Raw genomic sequence first — 18,918 nt, 5'->3', positions numbered from 1 at the left:
AGTGAAAAAGGTCAACGCACATGCACAAAAGAAGTAAACAATAATGACAAACAAACGTGGAGGGGGTGAGTAAAATATGGTAGCAATCTTAGAATGTGTTCAGACTTAAGCAACTGTCAACTTAAAGTAGATTGCTGTAAGTGTAGCCTGGTATATAGGAAGCACATGATAACCATAAACTAAAAATGTACAAGATATATACAAAAAATAAAGAGAAAGGAATCCAAACACAACACTACAGAAAGTCATCAACATATAAGACAGCAAGAAAATAAAGAAAAAGAGAACTAAAAAATCAGACAACAATCAAACAGTGATAAGAACATATTTATCCATAATTACTTTAACTGTTAATGGACTAAATGCTCCAATCAAAAGATATAGAAGGGAAAAGATACAGGGCAGCTGAATGGATAAAAAAATACAAGACCCCTAAAGGAGACCTACTTCAGTTAGAAGGATACACAAAGTAAAAGGATGAAGAAAGATATTTCATGCAAATGGGAATAACAACAAAAAGGATGGGTAGAGATACTTATACAACATCAGACATAACAGACTTTAAAACACGGGTTGTAATAACCGACAAGGGCATTTCATAAGGTTCAAGGGATCTATCCAACAACAGGATATAACTCATAAACTCCTATGAACTCAATATGAGCACCTAAATATATAAATCTAATATTTATAAACAAAAAGGGAGTGATCAACAGTAAACCAGTAATATTAGGGAACTTTAACAAGCCATTGACATCAATGGATAGCTCATCCAAACAGAAAATCAAGGAAACAGTGGCCTTAAATGACACATTACACCAAATGGACTCAATTGATATTTCTAAGGACATTTTTCCCCAAAGCAGTATAGACATTGTTTTCAAGTACACATGGAACATTTTCCAGGATGGAATTCATGTTAGGCTGCAAAACAAGTCTCAGCAAATTTAAGAAGACTGAAATCATATAAAATATCTTCTCTACTGACAGTGACATGATATCAGAAAACAATTACAAGAAAAGCAAAAAACCCAGGCCGGTTGGCTCAGTGGTAGAGCGTCGGCCTGGCGTGAAGAAGTCCTGGGTTTGATTTCCGGCCAGGGCACACAGGAGAAGCGCCCTCCCCCTCTCCTTCCTCTCTGTCTCTCTCTTCCCCTCCTGCAGCCAAGGCTCCACTGGAGCAAAGATGGCCCGGGCGCTGGGGATGGCTCCTCGGCCTCTGCCCCAGGCGCTAGAGTGGCTCTGGTCGCAACACAGCGACGCCCCGGAGGGGCAGAGCGTCGCCCCCTGGTGGGCGTGCCAGGTGGATCCCGGTCGGGCGCATGTGGGAGTCTGTCTGACTGTCTCTCCCCGTTTCCGGCTTCAGAAAAATAAAAAATTTAAAAATTTAAAAAATTTTTAAAAACAAAAAACACGTGGAGGCCAAACAATGAGGTTGAACAACGAGATCAAGGAAAAAAACAAAAGATAACTGAGACATTGAAAATGAAAACACAACCAAAAATGTAAGGGACACAGCCAAAGCAATTCTAAGAGGGAAATAAATACAGGTCTACCTCAAGAGACAAACATAAAAGTCTCAATCTAAACTTACACCTAAAGGAGCTAGAAAAAGAACAAAGCCCAAAGTAAGTAGAAGGAAGGAAATAACAAGGATCAGAGCAGAAATAAATGAAATGGAGACTAAAATAGATGATAGATAGATAGATAGATAGAGAAAGAAAGAAAAAGGTCGCTGAAAACAAGAGCTAGTTCTTTGAAAATACATAAAACATAAACTTTTAGAGAAATTCATCAAGAAAAATGAGGGCCCCCCAAAAATAAAATTAGAAATGAAAAAAGCAACTGGCACCACAGAAATGCAAAGGATTATAATAAAATACTATGAACTATGATATATCAACAAATTGGGCAATCTGGAAGAAATGGATAAATTCCTAGAAACATACAGGCTTCTAAGACTGAATCAGGAAGAAATAGGAAATCTGAACAAGACCAATAGCCAATAAAAAAATGGAATCAGTGATAAAAAATTCCCAATGAACATAAGTCTTGGACCAGATGGTTTCATAGATGAATTTTATCAAAAAGTTGAAGTGGGAGGGAGGCTCCCAAACATTTTACGAGACCAGTATTACCTGATACCAAAACCAGACAAAGACACTATAAAAAAAAACTATAGGCTAATATCCCTGATGAACATAGAAGCAAATATCCTCAACAAAATATTAGCAAATCAAAATCAGCAATATATTAAAAGATCATGTATCATGATCAAATGGGATTCAATCAATGTGATGCACTACATAAACAAAATAAAGATTAAAAATCATTTGGTCATATCAATAGATACAAAAACATTTGACGAAATCCAACATCCATTTATGATGAAAACTCAGCAAATTGGGTCTAGAAGGAACATACCTTAATGTGTTAGAGGCCAAATATGACAAACCCACAGCTAACCTCATACTCAACAGTGAAAAGTTGAAAGCCAACATAAGGATTTCCACTTTCACACCTTTTATTCAACATAGGATTAAAAGTCCTAGCCACAATGATCAGAAAACAAAGAATTAAAACATTATTATTATAGCCCTGGCTGGTTGGCTCATGGTAGAACGTTGGCCCAGTGTGTGGAAGTCCTGGGTTTGATTCCCGGCCAGGACTCATAGGAGAAGCGCCCATCTGCTTCTCCACCCTTCCCCCCCCCCCTTTCCTTTCTCTCTCTCTCTTCCCCTTCCACAGCCAAGGCTCCATGGGAGCAAAGTTGGCCCGGGAGCTGAGGATGGCTCTGTGGCCTCTGCCTCAGGCGCTAGAATGGCTTTGGGATGTTGCAACAGGGCAACATCCCAAATGGGCAGAGCATCGCCCCCTGGTGGGCATGCCGGGTGGATCCTGGTCAGGTGCATGTGGGAGTCTCTTTGCCTCCCCACTTCTCACTTCAGAAAAATACAAAAACAAACAGAAAACTGTCATTATTTGCAAGTGAAATGATAATATATAGAGAGAAGGCTAAAGATTCTATCAAAAACTACTAGAACTGCCCTGGCCAGTTGGCTCAGCGGTAGAGCGTCGGCCTAGCGTGCGGAGGACCCGGGTTCGATTCCCGGCCAGGGCACACAGGAGAAGCGCCCATTTGCTTCTCCACCCCTCTGCTGCGCTTTCCTCTCTGTCTCTCTCTTCCCCTCCCGCAGCCAAGGCTCCATTGGAGCAAAGATGGCCCGGGCACTGGGGATGGCTCCTTGGCCTCTGCCCCAGGCGCTAGAGTGGCTCTGGTCGCAATATGGCGACGCCCAGGATGGGCAGAGCATCGCCCCCTGGTGGGCAGAGCGCCGCCCCATGGTGGGCGTGCCGGGTGGATCCCGGTCGGGCGCATGCGGGAGTCTGTCTGACTGTCTCTCCCTGTTTCCAGCTTCAGAAAAATGAAAAAAAAAACAAAAAAAAAAACAAACTACTAGAACTAATAAATTAATTCAGTAAAGTAGAAGGATATAAAAGAAATATTCAGAAATCAGTTTCACTTTTATACACCAATAATGATCAGAGAAATTAAGAAAACAATCCCATATGCAATTGCAGCAAAAAAATAAAACCTATGACTAAATCTAACCAAGAAGGTAAAAGACCTGTACTCAAAAAATTTTAAGGACTTAAAAATAGAAATCAGCCCTGGCTGGTTGGCTCAGCGGTAGAGCATCGGCCTGGCATGCGGGGGACCCAGGTTCGATTCCTGACCAGGGCACATAGGAGAAGCGCCCATTTGCTTCTCCACCCCCCCCTCCTTCCTCTCTGTCTCTCTCTTCCCCTCCCGCAGCCAAGGCTCCATTGGAGCAAAGATGGCCCGGGCGCTGGGGATGGCTCCTTGGCCTCTGCCCCAGGCACTAGAGTGGCTCTGGTTGCGGCAGAGCGACACCCCGGAGGGGCAGAGCATCGCCCCCTGGTGGGCAGAGCGTTGCCCCTGGTGGGCGTGCCGGGTGGATCCCGGTTGGGCGCACGCGGGAGTTTGTCTGTTTCTCCCCGTTTCCAGCTTCAGAAAAATACAAAAAAAAAAAAAGAAAAAAAGAAATCAACAAATATACAAATAAATGAAAGCATATGCCATGCTCATAAATAGGAAGAATTAACACTGCTCTGGGTAGTATGGACCTTTTAATCTATAGTTTTAATGAAATTCCTATCAAAATACCAATGGACGTTTCTCACAAAACTAGAACAAATAATCCAAAAATTTGTATGGAACCACAAAAGACCCCAAATAGCCACAACAATATTGAGAAAGAACAACAAAATTGGAGATATCCTGCTACCTGATATCAAACTATACTACAAGGCCACAGTAATCAAAATAGTAGGTACTGGGGCCCTGGCCGGTTGGCTCAGTGGTAGAGTGTCGGCCTGGCGTGCAGAAGTCCCGGGTTCGATTCCCGGCCAGGGCACACAGGAGAAGCGCCCATCTGCTTCTCCACCCCTCCCCCTCTCCTTCCTCTCTGTCTCTCTCTTCCCTTCCCACAGCCAAGGCTCCATTGGAGCAAAGTTGACCTGGGCACTGAGGTGGCTTCATGGCCTCTGCCTCAGGCGCTAGAATGGCTCTGGTTGCGACAATGCAACGCCCCAGATGGGCAGAGCATCGCCCCCTGGTGGGCATGCCGGGTGGATCCCAGTCGGGCGCATGCGGGAGTCTATCTGACTGCCTCCCCATTTCCGGCTTCAGAAAAATACAAAATAAATAAATAAATAGTATGGTACTGGCATAAAAACAGAAACATAAGTCAGTGTAACAGAACAGAGAGCCCAGAAGACAACCCACACCTATATGGTCAATTAACCTATGAAAAAGAAGGGAAGAACATACAGTGGGGTAAAGACAGTCTGTTCAATAAATGGTGTTGGAAAAAATGCAAAAAAGTAAAACTAGACCACCTTCTTATACCATATGAAAAAATAAACTCAAAATAGATTAGAGATTGTAAAGCTCAAAACCATAAAACTCCTATGAGAAAGCATAGGTAGTAAAGTCTCTGACATTTTCCTTAGCAGTATTTTTTCTGACATCTCTTTTTAGGTAAGGAAAACAAAAAAGTATAAACAAATAGGTCTACATTAAACTTAAAAGTTTTTGTACAGTAAAGGAAACCATCAACAAAATGAGAAGAAAACATACTGAATGGAAAAAGACATTTTTCAATGATACCTCCAAAATCATTAATCCCTTAATTTGGTGGTAATATCCAAAATTTATAAATAAAAACAAACAAACACAAAATAAACTTCAGACAACTCAACACCAGAAAAACCCAAACAATCCAATTAAAAAGTGAGCAAAGGACCTGAATAGCTACTTCCCCAAAGAGAACATACAGATGGCCAACAGACATATAAAAAGAAGCTCAAAATCAATAATATCAGAGAAATGCAAATAAAAACCACAATGCGCTATTATCTCAGACCTGCCAAAATGGCTGTTATCAATAAATCAGCAAACAAGTGTTGGCGAGAATGGGAAGAAAAGGAAGGCTTAGTGCGCTGTTGGTGGGAATGCAGATTGGTACAACCACTACAGAAAATAATAAGGAGAGCCCTCAAAAAATTAAAAAAGAAAGTGCCTTATAACCCAATGATTCCACTTCTTTTTCTTTTTTTAGCGAGAGATAGAAGGACAGACAGGGACAGATAGGAAGAAAGAGAGATGAGAAGCATCAACTTGTAGCTGCAGCACTCTAGTTGTTCATTGATTGCTTTCTCATATGCGCCTTGACTGTGGGGCTCCAGCAAGCCAGTGACCCCTAGCTCAAGCCAGCGAGCCTGGGCTTGAGCTAGTGACCCTGTGCTCGAGCCAGCAACCTTGGGCTCAAGCCAGCAACCACAGGGATACTCTATGAGCCCACACTCAATCCTGTGACCTCAGGATTTCAAACCTGGGCCCTTAGCATCCCAGGTCAATGTTCTATATCCACTGTGCCACCATCTGGTCAGGCCCAGTGAGTCCACTTCTGGGAATATATTCAAAGAAACCCAAAATATTAATTTGATAAGCTATATGCACCCCTATGTTCATTGCAACATTATTTACAATAGTCAAGATATGGAAGCAACCTAGGTGTCCACTGATGAATGGCTAAAGATGTGGTACATATGTATATACAATGGAATATTACTGAGACATAAAAAAGAATAAAATCTAGCCCTGGCCAATCAGCTGGGTTGGTTAGAATGTTGTCCCGATACACAAAGGTTGAGGGTTCAGTCCCCATTCAGGGCACATACAGGAACAGATCGATGTTTCTCTCTCTCTCTCTCCTTCTCTCTCTCTCTCTCTCTCTCTCTCTCCCTTCCTCTCAATAAAATTAACCAATAAAAATTTTTAAAAAGAATAAAATCTTGTCATTTGCAACAATACAGATGGACCTAGAGGGTATTATGTTAAGTGAAATAAGTAAAACATAAAAAGACAAATATTGCCTGACCAGGCGGTGGCGCAGTGGATTGAGCGTCAGACTGGAATGCCGAGGACCCAGGTTCGAGACCCCGAGGTTGCCAGCTTGAGTGCAGGCTCATCTGGTTTGAACAAAAGCTCACCAGCTTGGACCCAAGGTCGCTGGCTCAAGCAAGGGGTTACTTGGTCTGCTGAAGGCCTGCGGTCAAGGCACATATGAGAAAGCAATCAATGAACAACTAAGGTGTCGCAACGAAAAACTGATTAAAAAAAAACAAAAAACCCTGATGATTGATGCTTCTCATCTCTCTCCATTCCTGTCTGTCTATCCCTCTCTCTGACTCTCTCTCTCTGTCTCTGTAAAAAAAAAAAAAAAGACAAATATTATGTGATTTCTTATAGGTGGAATCCAAAATACAAAGCAAATAAACTCACAGATACAGAGATCAAACTGATGGTTTTCAGAGGGGAGGGAGGTAGGAGAGTTGGAAGGGAAAGGGAGAAAGGATTAAGAAGAACAAACTTCCAGGCATTAAATAAGCTATAAGGATGTAATGTACCACATACAGAATAGTCAATATATGGCAACAGATGGTTACTAGACATATTTTGGTGATCATTTTGCAAAGTAAATAAATACTGAATCACTATATTGTAACTAGAAACTAAAATCTTCTATGTCCACTATAATTAAAAGTAAATATAAAATTTTTATTTACTAATTGATATTAGAAAGGTGGGGGGAGAGAAAGAGAGAAAAACACCAATTTGTTGTTCCACTTATTCATGCATTCATTGGTTGACTCTTGTATGTGCCCTGACTGGGGATCAAACCTACAGTCTTGGCATATTGGGAGGAGGCTTGATCCAACTGAGCCACCCAGCCAGAGCAACAAAAAACCCAAGCTACAGCTGAACACAGATGAATGTAAAGTTATGCACAGGGGTACAAAACACTAAGTGAAAACATTTTCAGGTACAAGCTAGGGCAGGGAGGACTCAGACCTGAGCAGGAAAAGTACCTGGGAGAGGGACCAGTGTCCAGGCACCCAGGACACCATCCGCCTAAGCCCATCAGAACACAGCCTCCCCAAACCCTGCCAAGGCCCAAATGTAGCATGGCAACATCACCAGATGAGGGTACTGCCTCCCCAATGACAACACAATACCACCTGTCAACTGCAGGATTGGGTTGAAGCTTTGGAGGCCACTTGAACCCTGAGCATTCTCCTGGTCAGCATGTTCCCATTTCACAGCTAGTAAAATCAAGGCCCAGAAAGGTAACATCCCCTATACTAGGTGACACAGCGGGCCTTTCTGCCTGTGGCTTGGGTTCTGGCTGCTCTGGGCCCTTGTGGGTGGAGCTGCCCAATAAGAAAGTAGCTTTAGGACAACCTTCCTAGGACTTAGTGTCCTCATCCATAAAGTCGGAAGTCACAGGTCCTTTGGGGTTCGTGTGAGTGCGGGGGACCATTCACACAAAGCACAGAGCCCACAGGTATGGGATGACATAAGCCACTGAGATCATTTCAAGGTCAGTCAAGGTAGGTTGGCTAAATAAGTTTCTCCTTAGCTGAGAGAGGTAGTCCTGATCAAGTTACCTCCTAAATTATGGGCCAAGGAGGGAGCACAGTATTGCAAGGTGACAAGCTCCAGCTCGAGGAAGCTGGGTGCAGAACTGGGGGTCGTGGATGGAGGGGCTCCCCACAATGGGGCTGGGAGAGGCCATGGGTACCTTACCTGGCGAAGGCTGCAGCTCCTCCACGACGCCCTCAGTCACTGTCTCCTCCACCACCTGGTAGCGGCTGTGTGGCTGGCAGAGCACTTGCGGGGCCCTCAGGGCCTCCTCTCTCTCTGCTGCCAGGTCCAGGTCCTGCTGCGCCAGGTGCGCTCGCAGCTGTCGGATCTCAAACTGCAAGAGGAGAGGGCTGTGGGTGGGAGGCCACACTGAAGGGCCTGAGTGGGTTTGTGCAAAGGCAGGTGGGGAACAGACCAGTGGCCTGGGGCATGATACTCATGGGGGTGCTAAGCACCCAAAGGCCAGACTGGTGCTCCTAAAATCCTCCCAAAATACTACAACCACAAGAGCCTCCTACAGGTAATAAAGTGTGTCCCCTCTCACCTGTGGCCCCTGGTGTGGCAGGAGAGGGGACAGCTGTGCTTAGTGGGAAGTACATGGAGGAGTCAGGGATACTGGGTTTGAAGCCAAGTGGTGCTTGTCAATGTGAAGCCCCTTCCTGTGGGGACCACCCAGGGTGCTAACCAGCTGGCATCCTCTACCAAGAGTTCACTAGTCACCCACTGGCCCATCCGTCCTCCAGCAACACCCACGTGGTTTGTCCAGGAGGTGCTGAGGGCTGCGGACACTCTGGGCCAACAGGCTGGGGGGCTCTAGTCCCACTCTGTGCTTACCCACCATGTGGGCTCATTTCCTCATTTGAGGAATGGGTGTTTTACCCCACAGAGCTCTTTGAGCACTCAGGTGCTTCCATGGGCTTTTTTTTTTTTTTTTTCAGAGAGAGAGAGGGATAGACAGGGACAGACAGACAGGAACGGAGAGATGAGAAGCATCAATCAGTTTTTCATTGTGCGTTGCAACACCTTAGTTGTTCAATAATTGCTTTCTCATATGTGCCTTGACCGCGGGCCTTCAGTAGACTGAGTAACCCCTTGTTCGAGCCAGCGACCTTGGGTCCAAGCTGGTGAGCTTTTTGCTCAAACCAGATGAGCCCGTGCTCAATCTGGCGACCTCAGGGTCTCGAACCTGGGTCCTCTGCATCCCAGTCCAATGCTCTATCCACTGCGCCACCACCTGGTCAGGCCCATAGGCTTTTGTAAAAAAAAAACCAAAAAACTGCCCGTTCTTGTTGGGGAAGCTCCCAGAGAGGCTTCTGGATGCCTCCTGGGTTGGTGGCTGAGATGGCCATTCCCATGCTGGGGCTTCCCAAGCTGGAGGCCAAGTCTGGGGCTCAGCAGGATGGAGTGCTTCACGGTAACCCGCATTCAGAGCGCACACTGCAGGGTGTCTCACAGGCTCCTGTAAACCTCCAAATGCCAGGAGCAGGTAGGATCTCCTTACAGGACTGACCCCTCAGTCCCTAACCTTGTTCCTTGGGTGTTTTAGTTTCATTTTAGCTAAAGCCAAACACGTAATCACCTCCCCCAGTCCACCCGCTGCCAGCTCTCACCTGGACCACTCTGCAGCTTCCACAGCCCGTGCCGGCGTTCTCCAACAAGGAGGGGAGGCTCTCGTGCCACCCCTTGTCCACACACCTCAGTTGGGAGAAAACCCAAGCTCCTTACGCTTGGCTTACAAAGCTGGTATACAGTCTGGAGCTGCTGACCCCGTCCACATTATGCCCCCTGCAGCACGGGCCTTCCCATGGTGCCTCACAGACATCAAGCCAGCAGAGGGTTCACCTGTGCCCTTTGTGCCCAGACCACATGGCTGGCTCCCCACCGAAGCCAGCCACCCAGTCACTCCACTACATCAGCCTGTTAGAATTCCTTGTATTGCACTTAGCACCTTCTGATATTCTTGTTTTAATGTTTTAGTTTTCTTTTGATAGACACACAAAGCATTTACTAACATTAGGGTGACCAGGCAGCAGACTGGCATCAAGGCAACTTCCCACTGTCATTGGGCACAGGCTGTGTCTCAGGGGCCACGGGGTTTTTCAGAGGGTTCATCAGCCTGCTGCCTGGGGACACCCCTGGCGGCTGTGCTGGGAGCAGGGAAGGAGAAGGACAGAGGACTTCACTTACTCCTTGTTTTCAGCCCTGCCCCTTTCCCTAGGTCTCTGCCTAACCTAGTGCCCACCCACAGAGCTCTGTGGTTCAATTTCTTCAGAGGATATGCATGTGGTTTTTGTAGGGTAGCATAGTCTCCTGGCTGTGCAGGATTTGGGAGAAGCCTGGAGGTCCCAATATAATGTGTACAGAACTTTAGCCAACCCCCTTCCCTGTGGTCAGTTTTGCACTCACCCCCTTCCTCCCAAACTCTCCCAGGCTCTGAGGGGAGATTAGCCCCTTTCCCTCACTGTCTTCCTCTGCAAGTACTTCTGACACAAAGTCTCCATTCTGCTAGACCAGCCAGCACTTTCTCATCCAATCTCCATTTTCCCCCCCAACAGTGAAATCTCTATCCTTTCTGTCCTCATGGACAAGATTTAAAGAGACAGTTTCTTAGTTCTTATGTGTTTGATCTTTTTCTTTACTATCATTTCAGTGGGGAAGTAGATCAGATTTTTTTCTTTAAAAAAAGGCCTGGTTTGTAGTGTATACTAATCTCTGTGGTGTAAATACTCCCACCATGGCCAATTTCAAACCAACACGATGTCATGCAGAATTGGGAAGAAATGTGTACCACTGGCCAGCGAGAGCCACAGCCCACTGCCACTCTAATCCCCACAGAAAGTAATCTCTGCTCCAGCCACAAACCAAGCCCCAAACTTAGCCCAAGCTGAGAAAAAACCTGAGCCCTGACCCTGGTCACAGACTGAGTTTTGACTGTGGTCTCAGACTAGGCTTAGACTCCAGACTTCAATAACCCAGTACTCAATGGGGCCATTGGCCTCAAAGGGTATAAGATTAGGGCTGGCTTATTATAGGGTGGCCTGTGCAGGGGAAAGAATTCTAGCCACCCTTCTGGCAGGAAGAGCTGAGGTCACAGAGGGCCCATGAGGCAACCCTCTGAGCTCTGCTGGGGCTGGGAGCACCTCCTGCCCAGGCTGACCTGAACTTCCTATGGGCACACCCAGCCCAACTTCTTCAAGGCTGCTCATCAGGGCTGGCAGGCCCAGCTAATGGCCTCCCAGGCTACTCTAAACAGATGCATTATTGATAAGTTACAATCAATAATGAGCTGCCCAGGAGTGTCCCACTGGAATTCAGGCCAGACAGCCAGAGGCCAGGGCTTGCTCAGCCCCAAGCCCACATGTGCAGACATATGCACGTATATTGAAATAAGTTTTAGGCTAGAAACATAAACCCCATGTGTGTGGTAGTTCTCCAATTCATTCATTCGTTCATTCATTTATTCACTCACTCACTCACTCAGGAATCAGGTAGAGCAAGGAGAGAGCTATGTTACAGTTCTGTGACACATCTTGGAAGAACACTTCTCCCAGTTGGGAAGTAAGTCCTGGCTGGCCCCAGTGAGGCTGTCTGTGGCACTTCAGGGAACAAGGCTCCTGTGAGAATCCTAAGGGCTGACTCTGGGTGGCATTTGTGGCCAAGTGTATCTGAGAAACAGAGCACTGGCAAGTAAGGGGATCTGGACAGGTCAGCAGGGGCCATGCCAGGCTGAGCCCTGAAACCATGGGAAGATGTTTTAAGGACTTTTAAGGACTTCCGCTTTTATTTAAAGAGTAACGAGCAATCGCTGACAATTTTACACAGAAGGGTGGTGCAGTGGAGGTGGTGGTGGCATTTTGAAAGGACGGTGCTGACAGCAGAGTGAAGAAGGGATTAGATGGGAAGGGGACAAGATGGGTATGGGAACACCAGCTGGGAGAGGACCGCAGCCTGCAGGTCAGAGATGACCCGAATTTGGACAAAGGTGGAACAGTGGAGATGGAAATAAGAGAAATACTTAGGAGGTTCAAGTGTCCTCAAGGCATGGATTGGAATGGGGGTGAGGGAGAGGGCAACCTGCTTTGGGGACATATATTTTACAGGTTTCACACCCAGAGTGTGTGGGGTGGCTGGATGCTGTTGGCCCTTGCCCTGAGGACATACAGGAGGGCTAAATGGCTCTCTTATGTCACTGGCTGTCGGGATGTTCTAGATGAGACCCTCAGAGCTTGGATATCAAGCATGGCTACATGTGCTTCCCCAGGGGACTGAAGGGCTCTCAATGGGTCCTGGCACATCAGGGCCTCGTCAGTCAGATGGGTGAACTGAGTGAGGCCCTAAGGTAGAAAGGAGCCTTCTGTGCTGGGGGACAGGCTGGGGAAAAGGCTAGAACAACATGGTTAAGCAGAAGCAAAGTCAGACCCAGAACCCAGGCCTCTGGCTTCCCCCCACAGAACCTATGTCAGGGAACTTGAACCTCATGGGTAAGATGACGGTGACTCAGCTAACAGAACATAGGAGTGCTTGATGGTAGCAGGGCCTGGAAAGAGCAGAAGGCCCCCAGGGGAAAAGCCAGGGCCAAAGGCAGGAGCCTGACCACCCCCCGCCCTTGCTTTGACCTTGGGTCAGTCTCTTTCCTCTTTGGGCCTCAGTTGTGTCATGTGTTCTATAAGGCAAATGGAGTAGCTGAATTCTGAGTCTGTGATGAGCTGTACGGGCTCTGGGACCCTACTACAAGTAGCAGTAAATTTTGGTGCTGAACTGAGGGCCACCCCTGCTCCCTGCTGAATTGCTCCACCCCGTGAGAGCTGACCTTCGGAGAAGGATAACATAATCCAGAACCTCTGAAATGCATCATCAACAATGTGTGGCACACAAGAAGTAGTAGTCATGCAAATAAACAGGAAAAAGTGATCGGTTATCAAGACATAAAGCAGTTCATAGGAGCTGCCCTATGTAAATATTTATGTTAACAAGATTTCAGAATGACTGTGATTAATATGTCAAAGAAATAGAGGGAACAATGAATAAAATGGATGTAACAGAGAAATAGAACCTATAGAAGGAACCAAATAAAACTTTTAGAACCTCAGTAACCAATATCTGAAATTGAGTCCTCATTTAGATGGGTTTTACAACAGGCTGGAAATAGAAGCTAGGGATGTTCAATTGAGGATAGGTCTATAGAAAGATATAAAAACTTACATGCAGATTTAAAAAAAAGGGGGGGGGGAAGATAGGGGACAGAATGGGTGTGAGAGACGTGAGACAGGACCATAGGCTGACCATCTGCAGCTTGAGCTCCAGGAGGAGGATGCAAGACGGGGCAGAAGCAATAAGTAAAGAAATCATGGCTGAGAACTTTCCAAATCTAATGAAAACACATCAACCCCCAAATTAAAAAAACTGAGAGAATCCTAAGCAGGATAAATGCAAAGACTCTACACCTAGACACCCTGCAGTCAGACTCCTAAAAAACACATGAGAAACACCCACTGCCCCAAGATCCGCAAGGCTCATGAGGGCATGAGCCTCTGGGAGGGGAAGTACATGGTGGCTTTGAGGACAAAATGAAACGAGTTTTCCATGGCAAACTGGCCCAGAGGGAAAAAGCCCATCCTGTGACTTTGGAAGAAAGTGCGGTCACCACCCCACTTAATGCACATCATTAGCTAAGTATTCCTAATCAGATAACCTGATGAGATCTGCCAGATCCACAGGGAAGCCCAGCATGCATTACTGGAGTGAGTCGGCCCCTTCCACTGGGCTGGGCTTTAATGTATGCCCAGGAGGGGCGGCGCCCCCAGTGCATCCCTGCCTTTAATGGTCTGCTTTGTGCAGTGCAACTGACACGGCCTTGGCCTGATCAATGCACACTTTGGCCAGAAGCTCGATGGTATCTAATGCAACAGCAATAATTTTCTTCCACCCTATTAGTGCTGTCTGCACAGACTGCCCTGCCTTCAAACCCATCTGCTATCTGGATGGCATCCAATGTTTATTTCCATTAGTTTTGTCATTGTTGGTAACAATAAAAATCGGGACACAGTTGCAAACTAATGATTTAGGAGCAGGGTGAAGTTGAATTCAACCTTGGCCCCTTTCCATCCACTGTGAAGATGATTGGTAGTTGGGTATAAATTTAAATTATGGCAAAAAGATAACATAAGTTATTCCTTTGATGGCTAATTTTATCAGCTAAATAGGTTTGTCATTAAAGCTATCAGCTGTTTTACAAATCACTTCCCATGTTTATATATATTAAAAACTCCACTTGACATTCCACAGTGGCGATCTTGAATAACCCTGGTAACAAAGGCTATTGTGCTGAGCTGGGGGTTTGTAGCCTCTGCAGGAAAAGGGGGACCTCTCTGGAATAGGCCAGCATCAAGTATCACCCCCAGAGCCCAGGGAGAACCCCTTTCCTGCTGTTTCGGACCCACTGAAGGGGTTGCTGGCCCTTGGGGCCATGAGGGTCCAGCCTCAAGGTGAGCGATTTGCCATCAGCATTTTCTTGGGGGTGCTGGGCACCCACAGCAAGGTCATGGATGGAACTGATGGGCCCAGATTCCCTAACAAGTGGGCATGACGCCTATACATGAGAGGCCACAGTGGATGGAGGAAGAAGGGCAGGACACCTTTCCCAACCCCAAACCCACCTGCCTCCACCAGAAATGCCTATAGCTTGGGGGTCAAGATTATCACCTTGTTTCTTAAGGTAATAGGCCTGAGGCTAGTACTTAGGCAGAGAGGATCAATAAGCATAACTATGCCTCTTGCTACATGGGAAGGGGAAAGGGCAGACTGTCGTGAGCCCACTGGCCTTGTTTTATGGATCAGGTGACTGTGCAAGTGACACTTTTTTTTCTTGGGCACACAGACCACTTCTGTTAGCATCTGGTGCTTAGATGTGACTATGCAACTAAGTCCCGCACATAAAATGGTGGCAGAATGGATGTCGCTTTCAGGCCTGGCCAATAAAAACCCGTGTACAGTTCTTCACCCCCTTTCTATCCTCTGGATTAAAGGAGAAAATGCCAAGAACGTGGAATTAGGAGAAGCCACCAAATGGGAGGAGCCTAGAGACCAGCGACTGTCTGATGAAGCTGCTCACGTTGAACACCCAAACAGTAACTTGTACAGATGGCCTGTTTCTGGAGTTGGAAGGTAGACACTATAGCCCTGAGTTCCACTCCCAGCCCTTCCGTGACAAACCACGAGACCCTGGATGAGCAACATCCTCTCGCAGCCTCAGTCTTTCTGTCTATAAAGGGATTAATGATGCGGAGCCTACCAACTTTGACCATCTAAGTCAAAATGAGCAAAAACATATGATGCCTGACCAGTGGTGGTGCAGTGGATACAGCAACAACCTGGGACACAGATTCCCAGTTCAAAACCCTGAGGTCACTGGCTTAGCTCAAGGTCACTAGGTTGACTTGAGCTCCCTGATCAAGACACATATGAGAAGCAATCAATGAACTACTAAAGCCGCAAGTATGAGTTGATGCTTTTCATCTCTCTCTTCTTTTTCTCCTTTACCAGCCTCTCTCTCTCTAAAATCAAATTTTAAAAATATGACAGTGCATTTATAAATAAATGGTCACCACTGTACACATGACCTAGTATCTCCTCTCTGTGACATTTGCTGAGAGACTGCACGAGCCAGACTTTGAGTGGTCTCAGGGTGGATGGTGCCGAGGAAGGAAAACTGAACTTCCTCTGTCCTTCCCACAGGACCAAGCAGGAAAGAGAAACAAACTTCAGCCATTGGCCACGCTGTACTATTTTGGGCAAAATGCTGTGGCAAGGCTTCCAGAGCAAAGAACACATACAGTGGGGACTTCAGGGCATGTTTCAAAATTAGAGCAAGAAGCTAGGCACGATGGACACAAAATCTCAGAAGTGGTTTCATAAGACGAGCTGGAAGACTGTATCATCACATTGACTAAACCACTGCATCTAAAACAGCTTTGATTTCTGGAGTAGCCAGTGCAGAGAGAGATGGAAAGTTCCCCAAAGACACTAACTAGCCTCTTGCCTCTGGAACCCATCTGCGTACCAGTGAGTTTAATACCTAAAAATATTCTGGCCATGATCCAGACAAGGAGCAAAATAAAAGCCAACAGGAAGGAACTCCCAGCTGAAGGGCTGCCGAATTCGAGGGCCTGAGGCTACATGCCTCCCTCACAGGAGGGAGCGGTCTGGAAGCCCGCTGACCAGCCAAGGCTCAAGAAAGGACAGACCAACAGTATCCTCCTTCCTGCTGGACCCTTGAAGCTCCCTTTCTAGAAAGAATTTTGTTAGGGATGAAGTGAGCCCAGAGCTCAAAAGAGGCGACAGAATGACAGAGGCACTGAGTCCTGAATCCCTGTAAAGACCTGAGGCCAGGGTTGTCGGGCAGAAGCACTGAAATCAGCCATCCTGAACTCCTAAGTGCTGGGCAATGGTGCGGACACCGCTCCCCTTCTCTGGGCCTCAGAGCCCCCCACCTGCCAGATCCAGGGTGGACGAGATGCCTAGCAAGGGGCCTTTCACCCGGGACATTAGGTGGTTTGGGGGCATCTAGGGAGCGGCCTGTGATGAGAAATGAGCAGCTATGTGGCCCAGAAGGTGAAAGGCACAAGATATTTATGAAATTTCAGCTTTCTGAAAAAAACTAAGATGAATAAAAAAGAATGACTTTATAGTGGAGAGATCTAACGAATACGCCTCAGCCAGGTGATCAACGTCAAGAACAACAGTGATGTCATGTCAACAGTGTCCACCTGGATGTGACATAAGAAGAGCATGTCTGTGGTCTTCCTCCCCAAACCCATAACTGCAATCTACTCAAGAGAAACAGCAGACAAATCTCAACAGTGGGGCAGCCTACAAAATACTGACCAGTCCCCCTGCAAACTGTCACGAGTCATCAAAAACAAGGACCATCTGAGGAACTTTTATAGACAAGAGGAGCTTAAGGACATGTGGTGATTAAACGTAATTAGGATCCCTGGATGGGATCCTGAAACAGATGAAGGACATTAGATAAACACCAAATAACTGAATAATGCATGAACTTCAGGAATAAGATATCAATACTGGTTCATTAATTGTAACAAATGTGTGACTTGTGTAAGATACCATCATGGGGAAAATATGGGTGATATAGGAACTATCTTCACGATTTTTCTATAAATCTAAAACTGCTAAAAAAATAAAGTTCATTTTTAAAAAAGCTAAGAGGAGTGAAGTTAGGGCAAATATTTATGCAAACATCCCAGGAGAGAGCGAGGTGAAAAGTGGTACTGAAATTCTACACATTTCCTTGGATTTCTGATAAATTCCAATTTCTTAGGCAGCACATATACATTCAGTTTGAAAACTACTTCAGTGGACTCAGAATTCCAAAAGGAGAGCAAGCATTTGTGACAAAGGGGACTAGAGTGGCCTAGAAGTGGAGCTGCCCGGGTGAGCCTATGCCTGTGGGGAGCTGTACTCCCATCTGCACTAAGCACTAAGAAGGGACATGGAAAAAAAGGGGCATGTTCCATGCCCCTGAGCAAGATGGGCTGGGAAGACAGTGTTCACAGGTAGGACACCTGGCTCTATTCCTGCTTCTAAATGCCCTCAACTAACTGTGTGCTCTTTGGCAAGTTCTAGTCCTCAGTACTCTTATCTGTAAAATGGGTGTATGTGGGGGCAGGGGATGGACTGACTAGGGTCAGCTCTCATATGTCACCATTTGTCATGTGCCAGGCTTCAAGCTGAACAATCTCATAGCCATCCTTCAAGGGTTTCATTTCTATACCCAGTTTTCAGATTAGGAAAACCAAGGCCCACAGAGATCTGATCAGTGCCCAAAGCCACAGGGCCATCTGCAGTTTGAGCTCCAAGAGGAAGTGTCTGAGCTGGCTGTGAGCTCTGTTTGTCCCCGAAAGCCAATTATTCTTAATCATCCTGGTGCTTATTCTCTCAAAGGGTCTGGCCACCCCTGAATTCCCTGAGTGGCACTCTCATTTACTTAAAGGTATTTGTTGCCTGGTCCTATCTCAAACCTGGTCCTAAAATACAGCTGAAAAGAAGGCATCTGTTCTCTCCGGCTTATAGAGTGAGCAGCCCTGAGCTTGGGGGAGCGGCAACATGGCTGCTCTGACCACAGCCCCTGCCCAACTTCCTGGTGGCCCCTCGGGATTCTAGCCATCTGGCCCTTTTTGTTGTCTTAACTAAGGTGACAGATTTCGGATGTTTTTTAAATTAAAGTGGTTTGTTTCTGTTCATCTCTTTTCCAGATGTCGCTACCTAGAGGAAATCATCTTTATTTATTGGTTCTTTCCTGCGCTGAATCCTTCCCTAGCCAAGACCCCTGGGAAGGAGGCCACATGTGGGGTGACTTGAGCCAGGAATATGGGGTTCCCGGGAGCTCGGGATGGAGTCACAGTGGAAACCGAGGAGGTGGGCTGCCCTAGGTTTGCTCTCAGCCATGTGGCACATGTGCTGCTAATGTGAGCCGAGTGGGAGGGTCAGGTTGTTCTCAGCGGGGCTGGGAGGCTGTGAATTTATGTGGACAGTGGGTCATTGCGTCCATGCCTGTGTCTCTGACGTGGCCAAATGCAGTGAGGACAGCACTTGTGCTCCTATAAACGAGAGACTGACAGCTGCCTGACTGAGCGCTAGCCAGGTCCAGATAACACCTGGGACGGTTCTGTTCCCTTTCCCCAACCCACCCCTCTTCCCCAAACCCACCCCTCTCCAGGCTGGCTGCCGCATCCTCTCTACCCAGGTGGTCCCACTCAATGTCAGCTCTTCTGGACGCTCACCCACCTCTGCTACTCACTGTTCCCCAGCACACGGAGCCCCCACATTTCCTGATAAAGCAGACATTGTGCCAGACTGTCACTGTGTATTTACGGGCCTGCCAACCC

At 46.7% G+C, this 18,918-nt stretch overlaps 1 protein-coding gene across 2 annotated transcripts in view; it reads right to left on the bottom strand.

Annotated features, from left to right (window-relative positions):
• TMEM266 (transmembrane protein 266) overlaps positions 1 to 18,918 on the bottom strand; it is an 81,577-nt gene that overhangs the window by 10,913 nt on the left and 51,746 nt on the right. For both annotated transcript variants that reach the window (XM_066354627.1, XM_066354628.1), the window contains one exon: positions 8,177 to 8,348. In XM_066354627.1, coding sequence (XP_066210724.1) covers positions 8,177 to 8,348 — 172 coding nt within the window. The remainder of the gene's footprint in view (positions 1 to 8,176; positions 8,349 to 18,918) is intronic.

This window comes from Saccopteryx leptura, chromosome 13 (assembly GCF_036850995.1).
Source record: "Saccopteryx leptura isolate mSacLep1 chromosome 13, mSacLep1_pri_phased_curated, whole genome shotgun sequence".
In the NCBI taxonomy this organism is placed as follows: Eukaryota; Metazoa; Chordata; class Mammalia; order Chiroptera; family Emballonuridae; genus Saccopteryx; species Saccopteryx leptura.
The sequence above is the reverse complement of the archived record's forward strand: the minus strand, read 5'-3'. Positions and strand labels throughout refer to the sequence as shown.